The sequence below is a fragment of the Mustela erminea genome, chromosome 13, assembly GCF_009829155.1.
Source record: "Mustela erminea isolate mMusErm1 chromosome 13, mMusErm1.Pri, whole genome shotgun sequence".
Classification (NCBI taxonomy): domain Eukaryota; kingdom Metazoa; phylum Chordata; class Mammalia; order Carnivora; family Mustelidae; genus Mustela; species Mustela erminea.
The window spans coordinates 64,721,632-64,749,574 of record NC_045626.1 but is presented as its reverse complement, the minus strand read 5'-3'; the positions used below and the strand labels follow the sequence as shown (position 1 = coordinate 64,749,574).

Sequence of the window (27,943 nt, the reverse complement as noted above, 5' to 3'; positions counted from 1 at the left end):
AGAGGGAGGGTCAGCCATGGACAAATGGAGTGTGGAGCAGGGAAACGGTGGGTCAGGTGTGCTTTATTTCAAGGAATAAGATCCAACTCAGATTAGTTCAAGCTTCTCAGGGTTCCTCAGGGCTCTGGGACATAGAACCCAAAGAGAAGATAAAGCTTCAGACCTCCAGCAGGCAGGGCAACTGCCTAGGAAGCCTAAAACACAATCTCTCACAACCTCTATCAGTACTCAGCCACGATCCCTTCGTCTCAGTGCCACTTGGTTCAAAGTCTCTCCCAAGTGAGATGTGAGAGGCTGCCGGTTTAATCAGCCATGAAGGGGACCCTCACAGAAAGGGATATGAGACAGAAGACCCCAATACCTGCACTTCAAACATGACAGGTGAGTCCACCTGACCATGATCATGGAGACCGGGCACAAAGGGGACTCACCTATAGTTCAGTCTAAGTAAGTCAGTGAGGCTCCTCAGGGAGATGACACCTGAGCTACATTTTGCACCCAGCTGTTAACAGAGCTGGAGTCATGACATGGAAGACCCTTCTGGGGTTCCTTTGGGATTTAAGGGAAGTGCCCAGTTAGCAGCAGTTTGAGAAGGGTGGGGAAATAAGACTTGAAGAAGCATCTCTGTGGTGGCTGTGATTTTCATAAGAACATCAAGAAAATAAAATACAACAAAGACTTCCATGTGGCTTGGGGGATGCATGAGAGAGATGGCACCAGGGCCAGGGTGGAGAGAGTGGGGGACCCTGCTTCCCTGAGCCAGGCATCTCATTCCAGACCCCAAGGCGGCAGGACAGGAACACACATCCCTGGAGGGCTTGTTTCTGCCAGAAGCTGCTCTGCAGCTTCTCCCATAACACCTGCATTGAGACAGCCCTCCCAACTGAACAGTCAGGCAGAAGGTGGAGGACCAGGGAGGGAGGAGGCTGGAGGAGAGGTCCCAGCACTCCTAGAGACCTGAAAACCAGCCACTTGACAACTGAGTATAGAAAGCAGAGGCCTGCCAAACCCGATCAAGACTGTCAATTAGCCTCCTGCAGACTTGGCCCCTGCACACCAGCAGAGAACAAGGCTCCTCAGCTGTCTCCCAGGCCCGCGAGAGAGAGCCAATCGATGGCTAAGGCACACAGCGTCCAGAAGGCTCACGGGAGACCTCAGCTAATTTCTCTCTGAGGCCCCGGAGGGGAGCTGAGACAAGGAAATCTGCCCAGAGAACTGACAAGTGCCAGGCAGGAGGTGGGGGGGGCAGGGGGAGCTGCCCCACCAAGGCACACCTATACTGCAGAGTCTGCCCTGCAGCTGCACGCTGCGGGGTGGCGAGAGGCATGATGCCACCTGGGCTGCGCCTAGCACATGACTCCTCATCCTCAGTATCGCCCGTTTACCAATAAGGAAACTGAGGCTCAGGGAGTCCAAGAATTGGTCCGAGCCCCCCAAGCCAGGAAGCGGCAGAGCTAGGCTTGCATTCTGGTCCAGACCCGAGGGACTCCAAGGCTTGGGCTCTTACCCTGCACTCCCACCCCAGGGTGGGCAAGTCATTTTACAAATCTACCTGGGGTCATGTTATGTGCAGCTCCAAGGTACCTCAGGCCTTGAGCAACCTGCCACCATGCCACTGGCCTGGAGCCTCAGCTTACCGTCACCCCTGGAAATGGGAGAAACTCCATGGAGCCACTTGCCAGATAACAGCACCAATCTTCCTGGGATCTGTAGGCCCCCTGAAGCTTAGTGCACAGACCCTCCTCTGACAGAAGGCAAAACACACTGAAGGCCCAAACGGGGCAGATGGAGGGCAAGAGTCCTGATGAGAGATGGGGAAAAAAATCTCCAGAAGCACATGGCACGTCAACGTCCTGCACTGTCGGGCACCTGGATACCTCTATCTTGCCATAAGGCCGAGATACTCTCCTGACTCATCTGCTTGAAGGCCTCAGCTCCTTGAGAGTGAGAGCCAGTCCATAACTCGCCTACCCACACACATGCAGGTTCCCTTCCTTCCCTTCCCTCTCCCATCATGCATGGCCCTGCAGCCATACCTGCCTCTGTCCCCACCTTGGTCCCTACAGGTCTCTCTGTCTAGTGTCATCTCACCCCACTCCCACCTGCCCCAAATACAGTCTTCACAGCCCCATGGCCACCTTAAATAGCCTCTTCTGCTGACCCTCCAATGGCTTTGTTGTCTGCACCCTCTTGTGTGTCAGTCCCATGAGGGCAGGGACACCATCTGACTTCTTCACCGATGGCTCCTCAGGGGCTAGGCCTAGATGGGGTCCACAGAAGGAATGTGATAGATATTTGGGAAGAGTGAAAGGGTGAGCTTATGGGTCAGTTGGAGGAGCTGAGGCAAGAGAGTACCAATTGTGCATGGTGGGGTGGGCAGCCTAGCAGGAGCACTGGGGCAGAGCCAGCACCCTGGGCTCCTTTACCCAAGGAAGCTGTTGGGAAGCTCACATGCTGGGCGAACTAGAACATGAAGTCCATCTTTCAAGATACCCTTCTCTGTTCTTTCTTCAAAACAGTAATTCAGAAGCCCTAGATTGGCCTGATAGTTCTTCACAAGGGCCCACAGTGCCACACTCTGAAGCACTATTGAAGGAACAGACGAACAAATGCCTGGCAGCCTGGGGGTCATATAACTAACCTTTTGGGGCCTCAGTTGCCCACATGGAGGATGAGACTGGCAGTGACTATCAGGCCTCTCTTAGGGTCAGCTGAAGAATGCTAGAGGTAGCAGATGGAAAGCAACTGTCCACAAATGCACCAAGTTCCTCACCTACACCTTGGGGAGAACACCCCAGCCCATGCAATCCATTCCCCCTGCCAAGCCAGGCCTTCCCGTATTTTCTCCAAGGACCTGGCCTTGCCCCTGGATTAGGCAAAGTGTGCCACTTCTTCCCCTCTGTCCCTACAGGTCTTCCCCTCTACCCTCCCCTCTGCTTCCCCTCTGCCCTCCCCACACAGACCTGAAAAGCCAGGCCTGAAGTGCAACGCCAGGGCTGCTGAGCAGGTTTGGCCAGCAGGAGGCACCAGTGGGAGAGTGGAGCAGGGCAGAGACCAGAGCAGAGCCATCTATCCCAAGTTCCCTGTGGTGCTGAGAGTTGGCCACCAAGGACGAACAGCTCTGACAGGAAGCCTGCTGCAGAGGCGCCCGGGGCTGGCCCAGGGCTCTGCACTACCTCTTCCCTGTGGGTTCCTGACGTCCACCCAGGCCCCTGTAAATCACTCCTTCATTAAGGCTCTTCGGATTAGCAGGTGGATAGAGCCGTCTGAGGCATGACTGGCAAACCCTCTCACTCTCTACACAGAGGCCCGAGTATCTTACACACACGGCCTTGAGGTTGGTTTAACCTCAGAATGATACCCCACAGGTCCTTCCTGCCTCCCCAGGCCCTCAAGACCTCTGACCACATCTCCCCCCACACCCCAACCCCCAGCCAGTCACATAGGCTTCTAGCTGATTCTAGTCCTGCCAGGTCCATTCCCATCTCAAGGCACACATCTGGGCTATGCTATCCACCCAGAAGCCTCTCTTGGTATCACCTTGCCTAGTTCCCTCACCTGCTTCAGGCCTTTGCTTAGAGAGGCCTTCCCAGACCTCCCTGCCTAAAGAGCCACACTCCCCCACTGCACCCCCTTATCAGCATCATCTTTCTCCCAGATGCATCACTAACCACCATCAGGTGTGTTTCTACTCTCCATTCCCTCTGTGCGCACTCAAGGGGAGGGGCTTCGCTGTGCATACCACTGTATCCCTGCCCTTAGGCAAGGGCCTCGCCTGTGACAATGCAGGAGACAGCTGTTGAATGAATGAACCTGCAGAGATGCACATAGGACAGTACTAAAATACAGGGGTTTGGCCTTGTCATGGTCTATGAGATGACGAGGTGGTAGTGATTTCTTCCAAACTGAGTATGATTTATAATGGGTGCTGTCAGCAGAGTATTCAACCCATTCAGACTGCTGGGATCCATACCTCTCCTCCTCCTGAGAGAGAACAAGGAAGACAGTGGGCCCTTATGGGGGCCATTTGTCCCTCCTCCCCAAAGGCACAGCAAAATCTTCAAACCATGTTGCAGAAAGACTTTGAAATGCATAATAGAGATTCTGAAATTGAGACAAATCTCAAATTTCCTTTTGCAAATCCCATTTAAAAAAACAAACAAACAAACCAAAAAAAACCTGGCTAGCTGGGATAAGCAGCATCCCAGGGATTCTGCATGGGGAGCCTGGGGCCTGGAATCATTTTGTGCATACAGAAAGGGAGAAGGGACTGAGGGAATGGTGGGGCACACCCTGCTCTGTGGCTGGCACGCCCTCATCGTGCCCGGTCCTGCCGTCTGACCTGGAACGTGCGGCTTACCACCTGCTCCTGGGACACTGTGTGTATGCAGCAGGGTCTCCTGGGGTGGCTGTGTCACAGCCTGGAAGGTCAATCCCTTCACAGCCATCCAGTCAGACCATGCATGGCCCTCCTCACAGGCTTTCATTTAATCTGACTCTGCAGGGTCTGGACATGAACTGGTGGCACAGGCAGGTGGGAAACTACCCACAATGGATGGGTGAGGGGCAGGTGCTCACAGCCCGGCTGGCCAGTCTCTTGCCCAAGCTCACACCAGAGCATAGGCTGACTCTGAAGTCAAAGTTCAGCAGCTTCTCCAGAGATCACAGGCGGCAGCAGCACAGTCAAGATTCTCCTGGCAGGAGGCAGCTTCTCACCAAACAAGTCCTACACAGACACTGGGGCTGGGCTCACCCTACACAGGTTCTGGGCCACAGAAGTTGGTCTGATGGGGCTGGAACGGCCAGGCCGCTATCCCACTGGCTGCCACGTTGACAGGGCCTTGCCATCTACCATTGGGAGGAGGCACTGCAACAGGGCTCAGCCAGGACACTAAGGCAGCTTCCTTTGAGAGGACAGTTGGACAGGGACAAAGGCCCACCAGAGCTGGTCTAGAGCACTGCTCAGAGCCAGTGGCTGCTGCTCCCATCAGAGAGGTGTGCACGTGGGGCTTGTGAGTCAGGCTGTGTGCTCATCATTGGTATGAATGTCTCCCAGCTGGGAAAGCACTATGAACTCACTTTTCCTCACAATAAAACTTAAAGCCTACAGCAGAGATGCTGTTATGCCCACCTGACAACTTAGGAAACTTGTCACAGACTGGAACTAGAAGCCAGCTGTCTAACTGACTGAGCCTGAGTGAGGTTCCGGGAGCTGTTTGGAGGGGTGGCTCAGGTTCCAGCAGGCATACCGGGAAGGGAACAAGTGCTGGGAGGGGGACACACTCTAATCACAGGGTCTGGGGAAGGGCCAGGCCTATGATCAGGGCAGGCTGAATAACTCCTTGCCCATCTCGTGCCCCTGAGGCTCCTGAGCAATTCTCACCCAGGTGCCACCTCTCGGTGACTATGTGGATGCTAACTGTCAGAGAGCCCCTCCAGCTCAGAGGGGAAAATCCATATGGCACAAGGTAGGCTTCATCCCGTAGCAGAGTGAGCAAGGCTCACGCCCACCCTGGAGGGTGGGAGGAAAACCTTTTGGTCAAGTGTAGGTTGACTGCAAGCCAAGCCTTGAGTTGGGCGCTGGGGACAGATGAGCAGAGCCCCAGCCTGGGACCCAGAGGTCAGCTGTGCGCCGAGCCCCAGGACAGTGGCCTCTTCCATAGAAGAGGCCCTTCTCCTCTCCTCTCCTTCCTCACTTGGGATGCCATGCACCCCTGGCTCATTGCCTGCCTCCTGCCACACTGACTGGCAGCTGCCCAATTACCATGAGGCCACTGTGCTCACAGGAGGTGGCATGTCAGCCTTGCTTCTGCTAAAGCTTCAGTGTCCCACACAAGGGCTCTCAGTAAGCCTTTCCTGGCTCAGCCTGAAGTAGCCAGTCAGCTTCAGCAAGAAGCTGGGCATCCAGCCACCCAGCCAGGTGAGGGACGTGAGTTAGAAGGCCTCGGTCTCCCCGACTTGGAAAGTAGAGGCAAAGGAAACATCTGAGCCCTAGGAGCTCCCTAGGAGCTCCAGGCCCTGCCACATCCTCACCAAGGCATTCAAGACAAGCTGCTGTCCCCTCAGAGCCTCAATTTCCCGCTCACCCTGCCTGGGCCAGGTGCTGTGCAAAACAAGACCGAGGAGCTGACCCAGGCCAGGCTGCTGGAGGACCAGCAAGAACAGAGAATGGGAAAAACAATCCCCAACTTGAGACCGAGCAATGAGCACAAAACAAAGTAAATTTAGGAAAGGCAGTAATTTCAACAAGAGGGTCCCCAGAGAAAAATTCCTCTGGAAAGCACCAGTGTTTACAAACTCTAACCTTTAAGAAGGGGGCACGTAGCCCTGGTGCCCAACTCCCTTGCCCACAGAACTGCTAGCGAGGGGGTGGTTGCTCACCCCCAGACCCCCAGGAGGAGAGGCTGAAATGTTTGATTCTAGTCAGACTAGTAGGTAGGAAGTGGTAGCTCAGTGTGATTTGGAGTCCCCTTTTCCCAATGGCTAATGGTGTTAAGCACCTTCTCCTGTGCTTATCGGCCATTTGTAGATCTCCTTCACAGAAATGTCCACTCAGATCCTTTGCCTACTTTTATGCTGGGTTGTCTTTTAATTATTGAGCTGTAAGAGTTTTGTTTTGTTTTGTTTTGTTTTTTTAAATATATTCTAAACACAAGTCCCTTATCACAAATAAGTATACCTCAGAAGTACCATGGGTTCAGTTCGGGACCACAATAACGTGAATACCAAAATAAAGGGAATCAAATGAACTTTCTGGTTTCCCAGTGCTTATAAAAGTTGTGTGTATGCTATACTATAGTCTATTAAGTGTGCAATAACATTATGTCTAAAAAACAATGTATAGACCTTAATTTAAAATTACTTGATTGTTAAAAACTGCTCACCATCATTTGAGTTTCAGCAAGTCATAACCACTGATCATAGATCATTATAATATAATAATAATGACGGGGCACTTGGGTGGCTCAGTGGGTTAAGGCCTCTGCCTTTGGCTCAGGCCATGATCCCAGGGTCCTGGGATCGAGCCCCGCATCGGTCTCTCTACTCAGCAGGGAGCCTGCTTCCCTTCCTCTCTCTCTCTCTGTTTGCCTCTCTGCCTGCCTCTCTGCCTACTTGTAATCTCTGTCAAATAAATAAATAAAATATTTAAGATATATATATATATAATAATGGAAAAGTGTGAAATATTGTGAGAACTACTCTGATGTGACACAGAGACACAAAGTGACCAGTTGCTGTTGGTGCTGAAAGACTTGTCCAACAGTGGGTTGCAGCAAACTTTCAATTTGTAGAAAACGTAGTATCTGTGAGGTGTAGTCACATGAAGCACAGTAAAACCAGGTGCACCTGCATGGGATCTGCAAACAATTCTCCCTTGGTATGGACCATCTTTTCATTTCAATACTGTCTTTTGAAGCACCAGTTTTTAATTTTCATGGTGTCACATTTCTTATTATGTATTTACTTTGATAAAATAAAATGTGCTTTTGGATGCCCTATCTGAGAAACCACTGCCAGGTCAAACTACACCTATGGTCAAAAATCAGTTGGCCGTAGATGTATGCCTTTGTTTCTGGGCTCCCAGTTCTAGTCCGTTATCCATACACCTACTCCTAGGCTAGAATCAACCACACTGTTTATCTTCAGTTGTGGTACAAAACACGTGGAAATTTACCACCTTACCCATTTTTAAGTGTATAGTTCAGTAGTGTTAAACATATTCACATTGTTGTGCAACAGACCTCTGAACTTTTCCATTTTATGAAATGAATTTATTAAAATTCTATACTGATTAAACAACTCCCCATTCTCTCCCCCAGCCCCTAGCAAACACCAATTCCACTTTCTGTTGCTCTTATTTTGACTTATTTCCTCGTGTAAGTGAAATCATAGGGTGTTTGATTTTTTTTGTGTGTACCTGGCTTATTTCACTGAGCGTAATGTCCTTAAGGCTCATCCACGTTGTAGCACATGTCAGAATTCCCTTCCTTTTAAAGCTAAATAATATTCACAGTTTTGATTACTGTGGATCAGTAGCAAATTCTGAAATTGGGAAATATGAATCCTCTAAGTTTGTTCTTTTTCAAGACTATCTGGTTCTAGGGGCGCCTGGGTGGCTCAGTGGGTTAAAGCCTCTGCCTTCGGCTCAGGTCATGATCCCAGGGTCCTGGGATCAAGTCCCGCATCGGGCTCTCTGCTCTGCAGGGAGCCTGCTTCCTCCTCTCTCTCTGCCTGCCTCTCTGCCTACTTGTGATCTCTGTCTAATAAATAAAATCTTAAAAAAAAAAAAAAAAAAAAAAAAAAAAAAAAAAAAGACTATCTGGTTCTAGGAACCAACTTATAACCCACTTTGTCCTAGACCCCTTGCAGCAGGAGGTGCTGAAGTTCCCCAGCTGAGCCACAGGCAGTGGGTGGGGGGAACTGGGAAAGGGGTACCCATACCCCAGCCTTCTTTCTGGATCTCATTAGTGAATTTCAGAAGCCTCACAAAAGAAGGTCCCAATGCCATGTGGTCTCTCTACTGGGCTGTTCACACGGATTCCAACAGACAGGTTTTTCTGAGCATAGACTGACAGTCTAGGTCTCAAAATCCTGGTGGAGACTGTAATCTTGAAAACTGTAGGTGATGTAATAGGTAGACTTAGGGTCCTTATGGCCAACAGCACCTGTGATCTTCCCTAGGATGAGGAGAGCATTAAGGAGCCCTCCTTCCTCAGGTATCGCTGGCCCTCAGAGTAGAATAGCAGGAGGCCTGCCTTGGCAGACCCAGGGGGCAGCCTGTGCACAGCAAAGCCAACCTTGGGCAGGAGCAAGGCCTTAGGCAGGCAGAAAGGGTCCCTCACGGGCAGCTCCAGCCAGCTCCAGTCAGAAGACCTAGTAGACGGGCTAGGAGCCATGGGAGATGCTGACACTGAGGAAATGGGCTCTGGTGAGAGGCTCAATGGGAAGGCCCCCAACCCCTCACCCCATCACCTGCACAAATACCACAAGAAAAGAGCCCTGACATCATCCCCCCGCTCAGCTGGGATCTGAACCCAGGTGAGCCCACATTCAGAGCCCACATTCCCTCTCCTTCCCCTAGAAATCCTGCTGCCAACAGCTAAGCAAATGGTTCCCTGCACCCTAGGTTAGTTTCTCTGCAGAGGCCTGGGGTGGGGAAGCCTCTGAACAGAGCAGAGCTTCTTCAGCTGGGAAAACTTGAAAGACCCAAAGGATCTGGAGTCAACCTGCGCAGCCCCTGGGGCCTCTCTGAAGGCAGGGATAATGGATGCTCCAGCCAGCTGGCCACTGAGCCATGAGATGGCAACAGGAAAATGCCATTGCCAAGCCCATAGGCGGATTTTATGAAGAAATGTGCTGCTGTTAAATATACACAGCGGGAAGTGTCTGTTACCAAACAGCTGTGTTTGGAAAGCAGTCACTGCTTGTCGGCTAATGGTTCTACATTAGTCACTGAGAGCACTGGCTGTGTCCCCCAGATCTGTGGACAAACTGACACCCAGGGCCTAGGCAGAACCACGCCCAGCCCCCAGGACAAGGGCCATGCCCCAGACAGGATCAGCCTTAACTCAGGCTCTCAGTGCAGTGAGGTGTTAACAACCTGCCATTCAAGCTGGGTGACACCTGCTGCTCAGCAAATGTCTTTGAATCAAGTCAGCAAAGGAGCCAGTAGAGCTAGTTGGGGTGCACCAGGGCCTAGGGTGTGGTAGCCTGGAGAGCTCTTGAGGCACATCCAGCACCCACAGACAACTGCCAGGTAAGAAAGGGGGTCTTCCTCGGAATCAAGACCAGCATTCCATTTCTCAAAGCCCAGGAACCTAGTCTGGGAATGCAGCTAACAGAAGAGCCAACAGAAACAGAGTGTGATGGCTGTGAGAAGGTTTTCTGGGAAAGAAGCCAAGGCAGCCTCCATCCGCACGACCAATGATGGCTGGATCCACTGGGGTCCACCCACCCACCAGACCATCAGAGGGTGACCAAGGTGACCTGGGGGACATTCACAGAAATAGCAACAAAATGGCAAACTGAGCACAGATGCTCTAATGGCGGGGGGGAGCAATGGAGCAACTGGGCCGGGATGAGGCTACTGGAGCTAATGCCAGTCTGTCACTCCCCACTGTGGGACCCTGAGCCAGGTATCCAGATGTGAATTGGAGAGAGACCAAGACCCCCAGCTCCTGGACCTCAAGTATCTAAGAGCTGCAGAAGTGAGAGTCAATGGCGTGTGTGCACAAGAACTGGAAAAAATACACATACAAAATAGCTTTTGTTTTAGGGTGGCAGAACAGTGGATATCCCCCCTCTAATTTTTAATTATAGATTAAATTATAGATACTATTTTCCACTTCTAAAAACCTCATCCAGCAAGGGGACAGGCAGGGAAAACGGCAGCCTATGCTTCGCACCGGGTGGGGCCCTTTACATGCATCATCTCCTTTAAGCCATTCAATAGGGAGGCAGGGGCTGGGGGCTCTGTGGGGCAGCACTGCAACTCAGCTCTCCCTCCATCTAACCCTGCATCTTCACCCCCCTTCCATAGTGGGTGATCCCTCCCTACTAGGCACCTCATACCCCAAATTCTGTCAAAGCGACTGCTTCTGGAGAAGACCACCTGCCACAGTGTGGGGAAGGTATCGGCTCAGCACAGGAAGCTCCAAGTGCTGCTAAGAGCCGACCATAGCTGGAAAAGCTGCATGGCTGCTTGGGTGGAGCATCTGAAGAGAGGGATACCCAAGGCGGCAGAAATCCCGATGATGGATGCTAGTGTCCCTTCCTACATGGGGCTCTGCTCCTCTCAAAGGAAAGTTCCCAAAGCAGTACTGGAACATGGTGGGGGGCAGGGGCAGCAGCGGCCATTAGTCCCTGAAGACTGCTGCAGAGAGGGTTTTATTAAAACACAGGTCTACTTGGATTCCGAAGGCCCAGGGCACCAGAGGTTAAGGTCCACCACAAAATGCAGGCTGGCCAGCGAGGGAACTAGGCTCAGATGGTTCAGTGGCAGCCAGGAGAGCCAGATGCCCTGAGGCAGACATCCCATCCTTCCCCAGGCCCACCAATACCAGCTTCCCCTGCTCTGCTCTGACAGAAACCAACCAAGTCACGTGAGAACTTTGCGCAGGCACGACTATGACAGTACTTACCTGTGCCTAGTCCCCAAATAGAATTTGGTCAAGTAACAACTTCCTGTCATGTAACTGGTGCCAAGCCAGCATCCATCCCTCCAGCCAACTGCCCTTCCTGGCTCTTCAGAGGTCTCACAGAGGCTGATGGGGAGGCGGTGGCGGGGGGGAGTCGTCTCTGGGAGGAAGAAGTTTCTGAGCCTGGACCGTACTGAGTAGGGGAGCCACACAAAATTACAGACTACAGCCAGACTCCAAGGGCTGCCCCTGCTTAACCCCAACACCCTGGCCCTCTCTGGCCCTCACCCACACCAGTTTGGCTTACCCAACACTGCCACATGCCCAGACAATTTGCCTGATTGGGAGTCTCTGCCTGTACTCCAACCTGCCCACTGTCCCCTACTCTGCCCATGGCTACCCTACAGGTCTCAGCTTCATGGGTGCCTTCATGGCGCTGCAGCAGCACCCCCACCCCTGTATGTCCCACATTATCTTCTCCGTAGCATGTGTCACAACGGGACTAGCTTTATTTGCTTGTTTGCATATTTTAAAATCCGCCTGTCCCCTAGAATGGAGCTCAGTGGGGGCAGATGCTGTGACCAAGACACTTTCTCCAGTGCCTCCCAGGTGCGTGAGGAAGGAGAAGAGCACAAGTGCCACATTCCCTGCACAGATGCGACATGCCAGCAGAAGCAGTCTGGCCGGGAAGCCCCTAAGAGTGCTGAAGCCTGGGGCACAGCTGTTAAAGAATTGCTACATCATCTGCTTTCTAAAAAGAGCTGGAGGAGGCTGTCAGCACCCAACCCCCATGCAGCAGAGGCTGTGAAGATGGTTCTGGCAGCTGCATTGGGGAGGCAAGCCCAGGGGCAGGATGATGGTATGGAGGCCTCACCACAAGATGTGTCTGGAGGAGACGGAGACTGCATCAGAGACCTGGGACAGAGGAGGGGGTGCCTCTGTAGGACATCTGGGGGATGTGCACATGGGGCCACATTGAATGAGAGTCACTACACCAGCCCGCACAGACAACAGCTCAGCCTTCAGCCTGCAGCCAGTACCTGAGCCTGAGATTCTGCTTGGGGATCCTCAGACCCACTCCTCCCATGATTCCCTGCTGCAACCCACAGTCCTCACCAGCTCTCACCCAGAAAGCTGGAGCACTCTTGGATGGACCCACCCCCTACATCTCTCCTGTCCCATCCCTTCCATGCTCCTCTACAAAGATCCTGAGCAGCTCTACCAACACAAAGATGCTCATGGGCCCATGGAATATCAAAGCCCTCTCCTGCCCCAAGTGGGCCAGCAGCTCACTCACCCGGTGGGTCTTGCTGTAGGTGTAGAGGAAGGCCAGTCGATAGAGGCTCTTATAGTGCTGGGGGAAGCGGCTGAGGCACAGGCGGAAGGAGGCGATGCACTGCTCCGTAAGGAACTGGCGCTGCTCCTCTGCCCCAGCCGGCAGCCCCTGGGGAAAGGCTGCTGGCTCCCCTGGGGGGTCAGCTCTCTTCTTCCCGTCCCACAGGGCAGGTGCAGATGCTGCGGGTTTGAGAGCAATGCAGGCAGAGGCTGGGGGGTCCGCAGCAGGCTTCTGGCTGCCTTGCTCTGTGGCCCGGAAGCCTTCTGTGCTCTCCAAGGACTCCTCAGTTTTCCCTGTGGGTGAGAAGATAAAGAAAGTCACCTCAGTTTAAAAAAAAAAAAAAAAGAAAGAAAGTCACCTCGGTAGTGGTCCAGCAAAAAAGGTGCCTTAGTGAGGTGACTCACTAGGCCTGTGCCCTTGCTAGACAGGTGATGGACTCAACAGACCCAGCAGTAAGAGGCATGGGGCCTGGTGTTGGCTCTGCCCCTGCCAGCTGAGTCCTCCACAGCCTCCCAGCCTCCTCCTCTGTGAAACAGGATGTCCCGGCTGGCACACAGCAGAGGGGCCCCAAGGCTGCAGAGAGCAGGGGTTGCAAGCAGGGCTCTGGGTCTCCCTCTGAATGGCAGCACAAGGCTGTCCCGCCTCTGAGGCCTGTGCAGGTGCACAGGGAAGCTGCTCACAGAAGGAAGGTGTGGCCACTGCCACCATGGAATGAAACACTCAGGAAAGGTGCACAAAGGACTGCACCTGCTCCGCCACTCAGCACCTCAGCCCACAGCCTACCCGACATCCTTCTCCAGGGCTGCTGCTACTACTGTGCATGAACCAAGAGCTTACTCGCAGTAGAGCCCAAGTTGGGGGGGGGGGGGCAGGGGCTGCAGAAGAAGATTGGTGGACCAGGAGGGAGGGATGGAAGGAAGAGGGTAGGGGCAAGCAGCAGGAGTAAGGTGGCTCTTTGGGCACCCAGGAGTCTGCAAGGCCTGCGTGGAGGCCAGAGATGCAGCCTGGCATCACTCTGAAGCCTGTCTGCCACAACAGGCTGAGCCCCTTCCTGACCTTAGCCTGATGACCCTTTCCCAACTATAGTGACAGCCAGAAGGCTAGGGCCAGCTGCGGCGCAGCAGAGTGGTCAGGGACTAGGGTCCCGAGTTCCCCTAAGCAAAACCATGCAGACCTCAGGTGCACATAAAGCTCTTTCTGCCAAGAAAAGAATCTGACCAAGACAGAGCCAAGCTGCTCAGCACAGCACACAATACCACCTCCCACCAGTACTGCCATTCCTCCTAGCTCCCCTCCTGGCCTCACACCTTGAGACCAACCACTGGGGGAACCTTGCTCCTTATTCCCACCTCTCCACTGCTGCTCCTTCTGGACATTCCGTCTGTACTCCCTACCCTGCCTCGCCCACTGCTCTCATGTTCAGGACTGCACTCGCTGTCACCTCCTCCTGCAAGCCTCCCTGGCCCCAGGGTGGAGTTTGCGGAGAGCTTTGTGCACCCACCTTTTTGATACCATCCATCCCACTGCATTTATGCACGGATGCCTCCCCCTCCCCCATCACCTAGAGCCTAGCAAAGGCTCTAGTTTAAAGCTGACCGAATGATGGGAAAGCAGGTCACATCTGATCTCGACACTATGCTCTCCTTTCGGGGAGCTCAGGAAACCACGAAGGTCCCACAGGCACCCACTGAGAGCTTGATGACAGCAACCAGGAGTCTGCTCAGGGCTGGTGTCTTACAGGGGACACAATCGCCTTACTCACAAATATGCCCAATTTCCAGTGTTCAATTCAAGGGATGCATTTCAAATATTGCTCAACAAACACGTTCTGAACAACCAGTCTGGGCCCAGCCCTGTTCTAGACACAAGGGAGATAGGGAAACAGGACAAAGACTCAGGCCTCCCTGGGATTCAAATAAGATGCTAAGCGTGTGCTCACACACAAAGACACACTTTCTTAAGGAAAGTGAGCAGAGGATCAAGAATTAATCCAAAGAGAGCTCAGATGGCATGTGTGAAGACATATGAAGAGAGAGGAAAAAACCGCAATGCCAGAATGAGTGAAAAACCTAGCTGCTTGGGATCCAGGTGACCTGAAGAAGCCCTGGAGACATGGGTGATAATTCTCACCTGCAGTGTCCCCTCTTATGGCTAAATGAGCCTCACAGTCCATGTTAGTGGAAGGAAGGGGGTCAGAAATGTCAATAAGCCCACACAGTGCTTCCCAGCCAGGAAGTCCAGTCCTAACCCTGGCAGCATGAAAGCAAGAAGACTTCCTCCTACAGATAAAAGCAATGTTCTGGCCACCCTGGTGCCCACTGCTGGCAATGAGGACTGGCTTAGAGTACCCATAGTGCACACACCAGACCCCCTCCCACTCTGGCCACCACCCCCGCACCTGTCTTGAACGTGGCACTCAGGCATGGTCATCAGGCCTCTTCCTGACCAACAAGGGGCAGGCACAGCCATAGGATGGCAGTCCCCGAACGAGCTGCCTAGTAGCTGTCTCAGCATCCTCGACCCCTATCCTGCTCTGGGCCCAGGTGGCAGGGTGGGCCCAAGCTGGGCACCTGTGTCCACTGTCCGGACCACAAGCTGTTGACAAACTCTGCTGTCCTCGGAGTAATATAAAAGAGTGCCCTTGTGTTTGGGTAGTGAAATTTGAGCAGCTTTTTCCTCCATTAAAAACAATAAACCTTTACGGTTGCTACATTCACGTTATACATTTTTTTGAAGCTCTGTCTCCTAAGAAGGAGAGCTGTACTGTCTGAACAGTCACCTGTGGAGAAACCTCCTTCCTGGAAGCATCCTGTCACAAACCAAAGTGGAGAAGTAAAGAGGAGAGGCGAGTCCTCAGGAGCTGGTGCCCACTGGATGCCGTGAGAGGCAGGGCATCTGAAAGGACGCGGTTGTCAGAGCCGACCTGACTTCCTCTTGGCACCTGGGGCCTGGCACAAACTTGGGTTCCATTACACCCTGCTGCTCAACAATGCCCATGAAATCTGTGAGTGAGCCCTGTGCCACTGACCAAGACAGAAGCAGCAGGCTGGTGGCAGGGCCGCCCACGAGGGTGTACCCGAAGGGCTGGGGTGTGGAGCACAGTAGGGGCACACACCTAGCCCTGGCCCAAACCATATCCTGGTTTCCCGCAGGGGGCCAAAAGCTGCAGCAGCCCTGGTGGCCAGGTTCCTGACTGCCGGGAGCCCGGAGGAGGGGGTTCAGAGACCACCACTGGCCAGAGCCAGGCCTAAAAATGCACACTGCTCCCTATGCTGTATGCCTGGTGTAGGCTTAGAGCACATTCCCTGCTGCACCTACTCTCCTGACAGAAAGCTCACCAACTTCACTGTGGTTACAGGGAAAAGCTGGGCTTAGAGCAGAGAGCCGCATCCATAGAAGTAAAATGCTTCCCTTAAAGCCTACCAGCTACTGCGGTGACTGGTTCTGCTCAAACTTTCTTTATCAGTGGCAAATCCCTCCACTGTCTGCTTCAACCACTGGCTTAGAATGGAAGGAGGGCAGGGGTAGGATGCCCCCGTGTGTCTAGAAAGCCTAGCCCAGGCCAGACTATACCTGACCCTCTCTTGGCTCAGCACCCCAGCCTCCATCCCCTACTTCTCCAAGCACAGTGGAGAGAGGCCTGTGATGATACAACAGCACCCATAGCAGATCACTGTGCTTGACGAACACAGACAACGGGCCCCACCTGGACATGAACGAGACTTGCTGTATTAGAGCACAGCCCTATTGGTAACTTTCTCCTTCCCCTTCTAAACTCCTTGGGGTGTGTTTATGTCAGTTGCAGAATGTCAACATCGGTTTGGGACAGTATAACAAGCATCTAGTGAGAAAGTGAGGCACTGGCCTCACCTTCCATGTCCTCCTCCCTGCCCCTAACGGGGGCAACTCTGCCAGCCTACAGGGCATGCAGCCTTACCATCTGCTAAGGCCAGCCAGGGAGGCAGGTGAAGAGCAGAGGGCTGGATAGGCCATCAGGAGCATGAAGGTCTCTGGCTGCATCTACATATCAAGGCTGAGCCTTGATTCTCCCAGCCAGGGCCTGTGCAGACACATCCTAGGGGGGTCATCACCAACCCTAGCTGCCCCTCCCAGCCCACCCAGAGCAGAAGAATGGGCCAAAGGTTAAGTGTGCAGACTAACCCTGGGCAAATTCCCCACCCTCTCGGAATCTCAGGTTCCTCACCTATAACGTGGGAAGAGCCACAGGACTGTTTCCTAGGGTGGCTGGGAGGACAAAAGGAGTTCAAATAGGGCCTGGCACAGGGCCACTGAACATGGGTCTGGGTGGTTGCTGCTGCTGTTGTTGTTGTTTGGCAAGCCCTGGCCAGGGTGGGAGAGCTCTCAAAAGCCCCAGAGTGGCGCCGTGGACACACAGCCTGCCCATGTTCTCCCACGAGCTGGCCGTGGGGCTCTGCCCACTGGTTTCCACAAAGGGAGCCTGGGGGACCCATGAGAGCTGGGAGTGCCCTGGGGTTGGATCACGGCCCCCTGCCCAAAAAAGGGGGCACTTTTTCCTAAAGGCCTGATGTGACTCAGACTAAAAAGAAAACACACTGGTGACATTTAGGATCCAAAGACTTTTTTAGTAACTATGTAGCAAGAAAAAAATTCGGGCACTCATGTTACGAAAGTGGCTTTCCCACATTGGGCCACAGGGGTCACAACAACGACATGTGTTACCGAGTGCACACTATACTCCAGGCACCGTGGGAGCGCCTTCCTGAGCTCCCTCATTTCATCCTCACAACCCCTGGAATGGGCCTTAGGATCACTCCCACCCTACAGGGAGCAGAAGCCCAGAGACGTATGTAACTTGCCCAGCTGAGGTCCCAGAGCAGCAGGCGGAAGAGTGAGGACAGGAGCCAGACTGAGCCTAGGCCACTCAGGGGCCCACGCTCTTTAGACTGCCCAGATTGCCACAGGTCACCAAAGCAGTTCTAATCCACAGAGCTAGGTCTTCATACCTCGTTCCTCTGTGGCCCCCTGAAGGTCTTTACCAGTCGTTCCTGCTTGGGAACTGGGAACAGGCAGCTTCTTCTCCACGTAGAGCTTCCGGGAGCTCTCCAACGAGCTGGCAGGCTCATTAAAGAAGTCCTGTGTCGAACTGGAGTCTGAGAGTGCCACGGCCGTGCTGTCCTGGCTGCGCTCTGAGGGGAAAAGGAGGGAGAGAGGGCGGCAGCATGAATCTACACCAGCTCCAACATGGAGCGGCCTCCCCAGGGTGAGTGTTCTGGTGACTGTCCTGCAAAGGAGATGGCCTGAGAACAGCCACCATGACCCTGCTGAGCCCAACTCATACTGGAGGCCACTAAACCACTCATTGAAGGCACCAATCTCCATGGTCAACCTTATAGGGTTTCCCCAAATGGTGGTGTTCTGATAAATGGTTAACAAATGGCTCTCAGGGTAGGGGGTAAGCCCATGTTTGTTGCATTTACTGATTTCTGTGGTGTAAATACCCCCACCGTGGCCAATTTCAGGCTACCAGCCAACATGATCTTGCTGAAGGAGGAGTTGGAAGGAGATGCACGGTAGTACACATTCTCTAGTGTTTCTACCACACAGAGACAACAGGCATAAACAACTGAAGCTGGTGAGAGTCCTGCAGACATTTTTTATCCGGTTGCTATAGGCCAAGTGCAGTCTAGTGTGAGAATGGAGGTCCCTGGGAGACATAGACACAAGGGAGGTTGCTACCCGCATGTTAGCTCCTCTCCTTGGACCTCTACTTGTGCTCATGAGAAAGACCAGGGGCAGTGTAGGAAGAGCGACTGAAGGAAACCTTCCAGTGGTGCAGGCCTGGAGAGGAGGCCTGTTTGCTGCTACAGGAAAGGCAGGAACCACTGATGGGACATTTTGGTCCTGGGGAGCAAAAGCCTTAAGCCAGATGGGGAGAGACAGCAAATCTTGTTGCCTTCAGGGTACAGGTGACCTAGTACAGCCGTGAAAAGGGAAAAGAAACACCTCTGCAAGGAGTGGCAGGAAACCATTTAGGGCCCAAATATTTGAAGTCTCCTGCCACTAGGGGAAGAAAAGCCCCACTCCTGAGATGCAGGGACACAGTCTGCCTAAGTCTGAGGCTGGGCAGAGACAACAAATAACCAGCCCTGCCCCTTCCCCAGGCTAGCAAGCACAAGTAACACACAAAGCAGTCTACCACAGGAAAAGGGGCAAGATCACGGAGAGTGACCCTCCCTGAGGTGTACACAAAAAGCCTAAGGCTGAAGGTAAGGATGGAACACTGAGAAAAGGTTCTGGCAAATCAGCCCTGCTACAAGCATAAGGTAAGATCATAGGAATTTGAAACCAGTGGTACACTGAAGGTAACCATGGCAACAACAAAACCCCACCCCAGCTCAACATCGGACTAGCTTAACTTCCCCTCCTAACAGCTTAGAAACAGGAGAGAGAAGCCCATTCCAGGCACAATATGACTTATTTCAGTTTCTTCCATCCTACACATAATATCTGATACTCAATATAAAAATGAGGTGCGCGCGCGCACGAACACTGTCAAGAGAGAAAATAATCAACAGAACTAGGCTCAGAAATGACCCAGATGTGGGAACTACCTGATGGGAAATTTAAAACTAAGATCAGGGTCACCTGGCTGTCTCAGTTGGAAGAACATGTGACTCTTGATTCTGGGGGAGTTCAAGCCCACATTGGGTAGAGATTACTAAATAACTACACTTAAAAAAAATAAATAAGAATAATATGATATATAGATGTGATCAATATGTTAAAGGCTATGGTAGAAAAGGCAGACACATGCATGAACAGAGGGGGAGTTTGAGGAGTGAGATGGAAACTATGAGCACAAGTCCAATAAAGATGCTGGAAATAAAAGATACAATAGCAGAGACAAAGAGTGCCTCTGTCAAGCTTCTCAGCACACCTGACACAGTTGAGGGAAAAATAACCAAAACTTGAAGATAGGTCAGTCGAAATCACATAAACTGAGAGAAGGAGAGTGCGGGGGATATCAGAACAGAGCACCCAAGAGCACCCAAATGATCAAACATACTAATTAGAAGCTTGGAGGGAAATGAGATGAACACATGTCTGAAGAAATATTTAAAGAGATAATGACTCAGAATGTTCTAAAAATAATGGAAGACATCAAATCACTAGGAATCTCAGAGAACACCAAGCAGGGCAAAGACTCTTCCACAATAACCAAAAAACAAACAAACAAAACCAGCAACAACAGGGGCACCTGAGTGGCTCAGTGGGTTAAGCCTCTGCCTTCAGCTCAGGTCATGATCTCAGAGTTCTGGGATCGAGCCCCACATCGAGCTCCCTGCTCAGCAGGGGGCCTGCTCCCCCATCCCCCGCCTGCTTCTCTGCCCACTTGTAATCTCTGTCAAATAAATAAATAAAATCTTTAAAAAAATACACTAACAACAAACCATGCCTAGGACTCACATTCAAACAGCTGAAAACCAAAGGTAGAAAGGAAATCTTGAAGGCAGAGAAAAACACATCATATATAGAGGAACAAAGTTAAGAACTACAGCACACTTCTCATCAGAAATCATGCAAGTCAGACAACATTTTTAAAATGCTGGGGGTGCCTGGGTGGCTCAGTGGGTTAAGCCTCTGCTTTGGCTCAGGTCATGATCCCGGGGTCCTGGGATTGAGCCCCGCATCAGGCTCTCTGCTCAGCAGGGAGCCTGCTTCCTCCTCTCTCTCTGCCTGCTTCTCTGTCTACTTGTGATTTCTGTTCAATAAAAGCCATAAAAAACTTAAAAAAAATTTTTTTTAAAAAATAAAATAAAATGCTGAAAGAAAAAAAAAAATGTCAATCCCAGGGGCACCCGGCTGGCTCACTAAGAAAAGCATGTGACTCTTGGTCTCAGGCTTGTGAGTTCAAGCCCCACAAGGGGTGTAGCGATGACTTAAGTTTAAAAAAAAAGTTCAACCCAAATTCTATATCCAGTGAAAATATCTCTCAAAAATGCAGGAGAAACAAAGGCTTTTTCAGACAATCAAAAGCTGAGAGGAATCCCTCCCATGAAATCTGAGTTACAAGGAATGTTAAAGTTCTTCAGGTAGAATGAATTAAAACCAGACAGAAACTGGATCTACCTGAAGAAATGAAGTTCCTCAGAAATGGTTAAAGTAATAATAGAAAAGACATTCTTTTTCCTTATGTGTAGTTCCTCTAAAGTATTCCTGTCTGCTGCCTAAAGCAAAACTAGTAGCAGCCTCTTGTGAGTTTATAGTTTATGTAAAAGTAAAAGGAATGAAAACAAGAGTAGAAGAAATGGGCATTTCCTTCACGGCTGATGAGCAGGATAATATCAATTGAAGGTGAACTATGATAATTTAAACATATATTCTGGGGGTGCCTGGGTGGCTCAGTGGGTTAAAGCCTCTGCCTTCGGCTCAGGTCATGATCCCAGGATCCTGGGATCGAGCCCTGCATCGGGCTCTCTGCTCAGCAGGGAGCCTGCTTCCCTTCCTCTCTCTGCCTGCCTCTCTGCCTACTTGAGATCTCTGTCAAATAAACAAATAAAATATTAAAAAAAAATAAATAAACGTGTATTGTGTTAAGCCTAAGGCAGTCACATTTTTAAAGAGATATAAATACCAAACCAATAACAAAAGACAAAATACAACCTTAAAAAATAAAACATTGTCTCCACCTTTGTATATCTGAAAGAGGAAACTCAATGAAATGGGAATCAAGAGAGCCAAGTTCAAGTCCCTCTCATGCCACTCTCTTAGTTGTATGACCTTGAACAGATTAGCCCCTGACCACCTATGAGCTGCAACTACATATCCCCTCAGAGAGGTCAATGGTACAGCAGCATCTGGGGACACAGGGAGAGAGACAGACATGGCCCCCAGGACTCTCCAATCCTTTGCTCAACTAACTCAAATACTGGGGGCCCCCTAGGAGGGCAGAAGTGAGCAGCCTGGTGGGCAAAAAACTTGCAACAAAATGTAAAGTTGTTTCAACAAAATCAAAGGCCTGGACTCTGGGAGATCCAGGCTGCCTCAGTTCAAATCCTGCTCAGTCACTTACTAGGTTGGAGAGCCTATGCAATTGCCCTAATTGCTTTACATTTTTGTTTCCTCCTGTGTCAAACTGTGATACATATAAATGGCCACTTCCCAGAATTGTTAGGAAGATTAAATACGTTAATACATGTAAAGTGCTTGAAACAGGGCCTGATATACCATAAGTGTTGATAAAAACATCACCTCGATTATCAGTATTATTCCAGAAAAACTGGACTGATTTTTCCAAGTAATGTCTCAAATTTGACATTAGAGATTTCGTTCTGAATGGGCAAAGGATTCTGCTTATGATCACGCCTGGGCAGCATCATGTGGATGGGGTGCAATCACTTCTTACACACTGACCTGACAGGGTCATCCAAGTGGTCCTGCCTGCGCAAAGAAACACAGAATTAGGCCTGTGCTTCCAAAGGCAGCTCTGCCGCTCCACTATCTTCATGCAGGCCTAATCATAGACCAGGACTTGGAGACAGCAACCTCTCAGACAGCCTCACAGAGCCTGCCATAGCCCTTCCTCCTTAGCTGCCTTTGGAATGTCTACTGCCCAGAAACTGGTGGGTATCAGTATCAGCTTGGCTGGTGGAATGACAGAAACTGGGACAAGAAGTATATCTGAGACCCTTCAGCGGCCAACACAGAAGCTCTGTGTCTCACTAACAGGGGAGCAGGGACTTGGCTGGACCCCTCTGTCTCACACTCAGTGAGGAGCTCTTCCCTGACCGGCAAGGCCAGACCCCAAGGCTCTGTGAGCACTGAATGGGGATTCCTGGCAGGCCTGCAGCCCTCACAAGAAGTCCCAAACACAAGTCCCCAGTGTGAGGGGATCACTTCTCCCAGAGAAATGGCAGGGGCAGCCCATTTGCTGTCTCTGTGGAAAGGAGAGCCTTGGCTCCAGAGGCCACATAGGGTCACCACAGGAGCTCAGGACTCAGGAGACTCACACCCACATTCCAATCCCAGATCTGTGACGTGGGCTGCTCCAGGTCTCCCAACATATTAACCACTGCTTTCCCTGCTCTGTCCCCAACACATAAATGGGATCCCCACAGGGGCCTGGCCTCTAGCCTGGAGTGCAGGCCTGAGAGCCCAGTGACCCACCTCGCCCTGCAGCGCTTACTCTGGCCCTGACAAAGAGAACACCGATGGCCCAGACAAGATGGCAGGCCACACTCCTGCAGTGAAGAAATCCTTCTGAAAGGCCAGGGCCAGCACTTTTCGCCAGCATCCAGAGCAGCTGTAGTCACTGTACGGCTGAGCAGCACGTCATGCAGCAAGCGTCTGGGAAGCGCGCCTAGCCGGAGGATCTCACGAGAACTGGCAGACTGCCTGATGAGCTCACGTACTCACAAGCTGTTGGGCTTTGAGCCTAAAGAATCACTAATTTGCTGGAATCCCAGTTGTGATTATTATAAAAACCATGGATTGGGCTTAAGCAAGCAGATATTTACTCCCAACATGCTAATACCCTCTTGATGCTGCCTACGGAGGGAACCTCTACTGCACCTGAGCGGGCAGGGAAGGCAGCAGACTGCACTAAGAATGGCATGGGCAATACAGGGCAGCACTGGGCTGCAGGGGGGGGTCTGCTCCCCTGGGGACAAAATCAGCAGGTGGGGCCTCTGCTGAGACTTTAAAAACAACAGCCACAGCCAGGGAGCAGGACACGTGTAGGCTAAGAGACTGCGACCAGGCCTCCCGTTTTGAGCCTCTCATTCACAAGAGAACCCAGAACAGCCCACCCTCTCAAAGGGCGGAGAGCAAAACCCAACATCAGCCCTGGGGGGGCACCGTGGTGATTCTAGACAAGCCTTCATCCTGCAGGTGACCAGAGAACACCTACGGAGCCCTGAGGAAGGCTGATGCTGGAGGGAAGTGACAGGGATCTGGAAGCTCCAACACCACCCCCACTCCCCACCCCACACCACAGTCAAGTGGCACCCCCTGCAGGCAGACTGTGGGGTCAGAGCAGGAGAGATGGGAGTTCTGCACACTGAGGTGCCCTGGCTAGAGCTGGGACCTCCTCCTTACCAGGCCTGTAAAGCAAGGAAAGGTGCATGCCAAGGTTCCTGCCCACCCCTGAGAGGGCTGTGTGTCTGGGAAACAGATAAGCACATCACTGCAAATGAGAGCCCGGGGTGAAGTTTCTCTCCAATCCTTTCGGAGAGGGTTGGCACAAAGCTATTTAAAATCATCCTGATTTTGAATACTAGGAAGCACCAAGGTCTCACACCAAGAAGCAAGTCAGATTAAAAGAAAACTAAGTTCATTTCTTTTACACCACTGGGGTGAAGGAGAGGAATGAAAAGCTCTTAGACAATGATTCTGTCACTGGGCAGAAGATACCTCTGGGCAAGACCCAAAAGACCCTGAGCTTGTCCTGTCTGCCGCATGGCCAGCCAAATTCAGCACAGGCCCAAGCAGCACCATGCACAGCATGGACACTAGCACTGTGCCCTGATAAAGGGACAAGCGGAGCCCAAATGTGTCTGGCGGGGGGCAGTTCTGGCTTAAAGGGCACATAGCTTCCCTTCAGGGCTGGCTATAGTCCCACCTTTTCCTTAAAGCAGTCTATGGATATCACATTCCTTATCTGGGACATGGTGGACCAAGGGTCCAAATGATCTGACCGAGGGCTTTCTGTAACTGTGCACTAACAGCCTGGGGTGCTTCCTCCACACCCTCCAGGCACCGCAGGACACCCCAGGGTACTGGCCTGTGCTGATGCTCAGAGAATAACCAGATGGGTCTGCCAGGGCTCGGCAGGCAAAGGCTACTAAGCTGGGAGGCAGCGGCCCTCCCTCCTCTCACCTGCCTGCTGAAGCAGAGCCAGCAGCAGAGAGCAGAGGCAGGCAGAACTGGCTGCCTTTCCACCTCTGCCACCACCTGCAGGTCCCACAGACTGGCCTGGGCTGGGGATTCTCCTGGCCTCCTGGTCCTGAGGCAGAGCAGGAGACCAATGGAAAGCTCTTTTGCATAGGAGAGCCCAACTCAGCTAAAGAGGCAGACTTCCCATAGGACTGGGCGGAGAGGGTCTTTCAGGGAAGCCTGGACCTAAAAGGGGACCCTAGGGACTGCCCACAGCCCAAGATCCTGATTTCTTCAAGTAGCTGCCCAGAGATCAAAAGGAGAGAAGACACACTAGTGGACAGGCTGGACAGGCTATCTCTGCTCTTCCTCAGAATATTCTTTTAAAAGTCTGCCCACACAAAACCTGTTCATACTAAATTAATATTTGTGGCAGAATTATAAATATGTCATTCTCTTATTGCTAATCACTAGAATGTTTCACGTCTCTGCCCCTGGGCCACCCCTGCCCTTCCCTGGAATCCTTAGAGGAATGTCCATCTGCCAGCCAACTTCCACTTCGGAGGTGGGACCTGCAGGGCCAAGAGCAAAGGAATGGCAGCTGGGGACACAGAGGGAAAGGGATCTGGCTTGGTGACAGAAAGGCTGTTCATTCCATTGAGTGTGAGAGCAGACTGTATTCTGAGGATTTTTGGGTTCATGTTTGACTCAGTTCAAATCCCTTGAACATTCTCAGGATTTCCAGCCCAACCTAAGAGCTCTTTGCTTGTAAGACACAAGTTTCCTAGTACATTCTCTCCAGCTGCTCCAGCAGTTAAGACTAGAAACAGCTTATAATCATTTATTTCATCAGCTCAGTTCAATGAAAGTTTGAGGGAAAAAGGTATGGTTGTACCATTGAAATCTGCACAAACTCTGATTAGTGAACTCTGAAAAGATCACAAATGCTCTGCCAAGTAGAAAGCAACAGGTTTCAGGGCACCTGAGTGGCTCAGTGGGTTAAAGCCTCTGCCTTCGGCTCAGGTCATGATCTCAGGGTCCTGGGCAAGCCCCGCATCAGACTCTCTGCTCAGCAGGGAGCCTGCTTCCTCCTCTCTCTCTGCCTGCCTCTCTGCCTGCTTATGATATGTCAAATAAATAAATAAAATCTTAAAAAAAGAAAGAAAGAAAGAAAGAAAACAACAGGTTTCTAAGAATAGTAAACGGGTGCAATCAATATTTTGACAAATCTCTCAATTGGATTAACTCTGCCCCAGTGGGTCCCTTCCTGATGACCACCAGGAAAGAACACATCCGCTGGAAGCTAGCCTAGCTGTATAGGAGGGGCACCCTCTGGCAGGCCAAGAAGCCTGGACAGACACCCAAGAGAAGAGAGATACCAGATATACTAGAACCCCTGAAAAAGAGGCAGACACAAAGAGGCAGCAGGTGGGCACGAGAGTATCACTGTGGCCAGTGCTTAGATAGCAGCACCAGCCCTCTGGGCCCTGGATGCTCAGAGCTGGGAGAAGACTTGGCCTCATGTGCCCTGCTCACTGTGTGACCCTCACCATGCATCACTCTGTCACACTGTGCCTAGAGCAAGAGTTCTTGTTCCCCTATCTCAGACCCAGCTGGTTTCCCAAGCTCTCTCCCTGCAAGGTCTCTCTTCCTCCCACCCTCAATCACCTCAGTATCCAAACATGGTGGGACTCTCCAATGTCCATGTCTTTGCTCCCACTGACCCTCACCTGAAACGGCCCTGTAGACCTCTCCGGAGGGCTACCTCCTCCAGGAAGTCCTCCCAACCAACTATGCCTCCCAGCCAGCTCATGGCACTCCTCTTGGCCCAGGACACCACCTCTTGGCACTCCTCTTGGCCCAGAACACCAATGGCCCAGGACACCACCTAGGAACACAAAGATCCAACCAGACAGCAGGGATCAGGGTGCCCTCCTCCTGGTTTTCTGCATGGAGCCCTGTTCCATGCCCAGCACGCAGCAGGCACTCAACATATGCCATGACCAGCTTCAGCCTGGAGAGGTTTCTTAGAAGGTAAGAATGGAGAAGAGAAGGAAAGTGACTGGCTCTGCCCTCTGACAGCATCCCTCCCTGACCCAGCACCCAGTTCTCACCCTGTACGGGCACATGCAGGCCCTCGTAGGCTTCCCTACAAGCCTCTCCCACGCTGAAGACGTCTGCTCGAGGCATATAGCTTGCCTCCCGTGAAGCTTGCCTCCCAGGGCGAGGAGCTGACTTCTCCCTCACCCTGGGAAGGGAGGCTGGCGAGGACTGATGACATGTGCAGCCCCCTGCCCGAGCCTGGACACCGTGCACTGTACACACAGGGCCCACCTCAGAGCAGCTTGGCTACTGTGCACAATGTGCATTTTTTACACATTTGTCCTTGTGAGCATAGCTTGGTATCTTAGAGTCTATCGCCTTTGTTACTTTTTTTAAAGCCAGAAAGAGCAAAGCAATGGAAATACAGGACTAAGCCGCCTCCCAGACGGACATGTGGTTGGAGGAGGCCACCACTGCATCTGGCCAGAACTGAGAACATGGGCTGTGGGCAGAAGCCAAGCACATCAAACACACACTCTCCAAATCACAGGACCAGCAGATGTGGAGGAGCTCCTGGTCACAGGGGGAGCAGGGAGCCGGACTGAGGACTAAGCATGCGGTCTGTGCTGTCCCCTGAAGCGAGCCGTGACAGTGCAAGCAGAAAGACATAGCCTGGAGAACAGAGTGTGGTCAGGGTTAGGGGCAGCACGGGCAATATTGGTGGAGGCAGTGTGGGTGAGCAGGCGAGGATGAGCACAGATGGGACACGACACAAACAGTGACAGCATGGCGGGTGAGACAGATGGTCACATGGGAGCTTGCTTGGGCACCCTGGGCTCCCAATATGGCCCACACCCTACAGCCTGGGGCTTGGCGCAGGCTCTGTTAGTGCCTTAAGTGGGGCCAGATGGGCATCCTGCAACCCTGAACGCCAGCCTCCATAGCTCTCACTCTCCTGACCCCCGGCTTATTCTCTCTTCCCACCCTTCACAGTAAACACTGACACGCCCCTAGACCTTGGCTCAGCTTTGCATCCTGAGCGAGGCCTCCCACCCACCAAGACCAGGCCAGGTCTCTCAGGGGTGGTTTCAGTTGCACCCTGACCCTTGTCTGATTCACAGCTTCACACCTGCCTTCCCCAAGCATCTGCAGCAGGATCCAGGATTGTTCCATGCACCCAGCGTGGATGATGGGCACTAAATGGGCATGGCCATTGGCCATGGGTCACTAAAGAACGCAATAGAAGGCTCTGCCTCAGACTGACCACAGGGCAAGCCCTCTGCTCTCTGAGGCCCTTTGTGGCTCCGAGATTGTCAGGTGACACGGAGCATGGCAGGCAGATAGCAAGGGTCTTGGCAGACCAGCAGAGCCACTAGGTACACATTCTGAAGGCTGGCTGAGCCAGGCGAAGCTATGGACCAAGGCATTCTGTTAACAACCCTGCTCCCTGGGCCCTGCTACTGACAAACCTCTAACAAGCAAAGCAAGGAAATGCACACAGATCCAGTCTCCATCAGGTCAGCAAATACGGGACCTTCCCAGTGTTAGCCTTCTCTGGCCTGGGGTGGAA

At 52.1% G+C, this 27,943-nt stretch overlaps 1 protein-coding gene across 4 annotated transcripts in view; it reads right to left on the bottom strand.

Annotated features, from left to right (window-relative positions):
• CABIN1 (calcineurin binding protein 1) overlaps positions 1-27,943 on the bottom strand; it is a 150,181-nt gene that overhangs the window by 47,838 nt on the left and 74,400 nt on the right. For all 4 annotated transcript variants that reach the window (XM_032310064.1, XM_032310065.1, XM_032310066.1 and 1 more), the window contains 2 exons: positions 17,460-17,642; positions 12,436-12,767 (listed from right to left, as the gene is read on the bottom strand). In XM_032310064.1, coding sequence (XP_032165955.1) covers positions 12,436-12,767; positions 17,460-17,642 — 515 coding nt within the window. The remainder of the gene's footprint in view (positions 1-12,435; positions 12,768-17,459; positions 17,643-27,943) is intronic.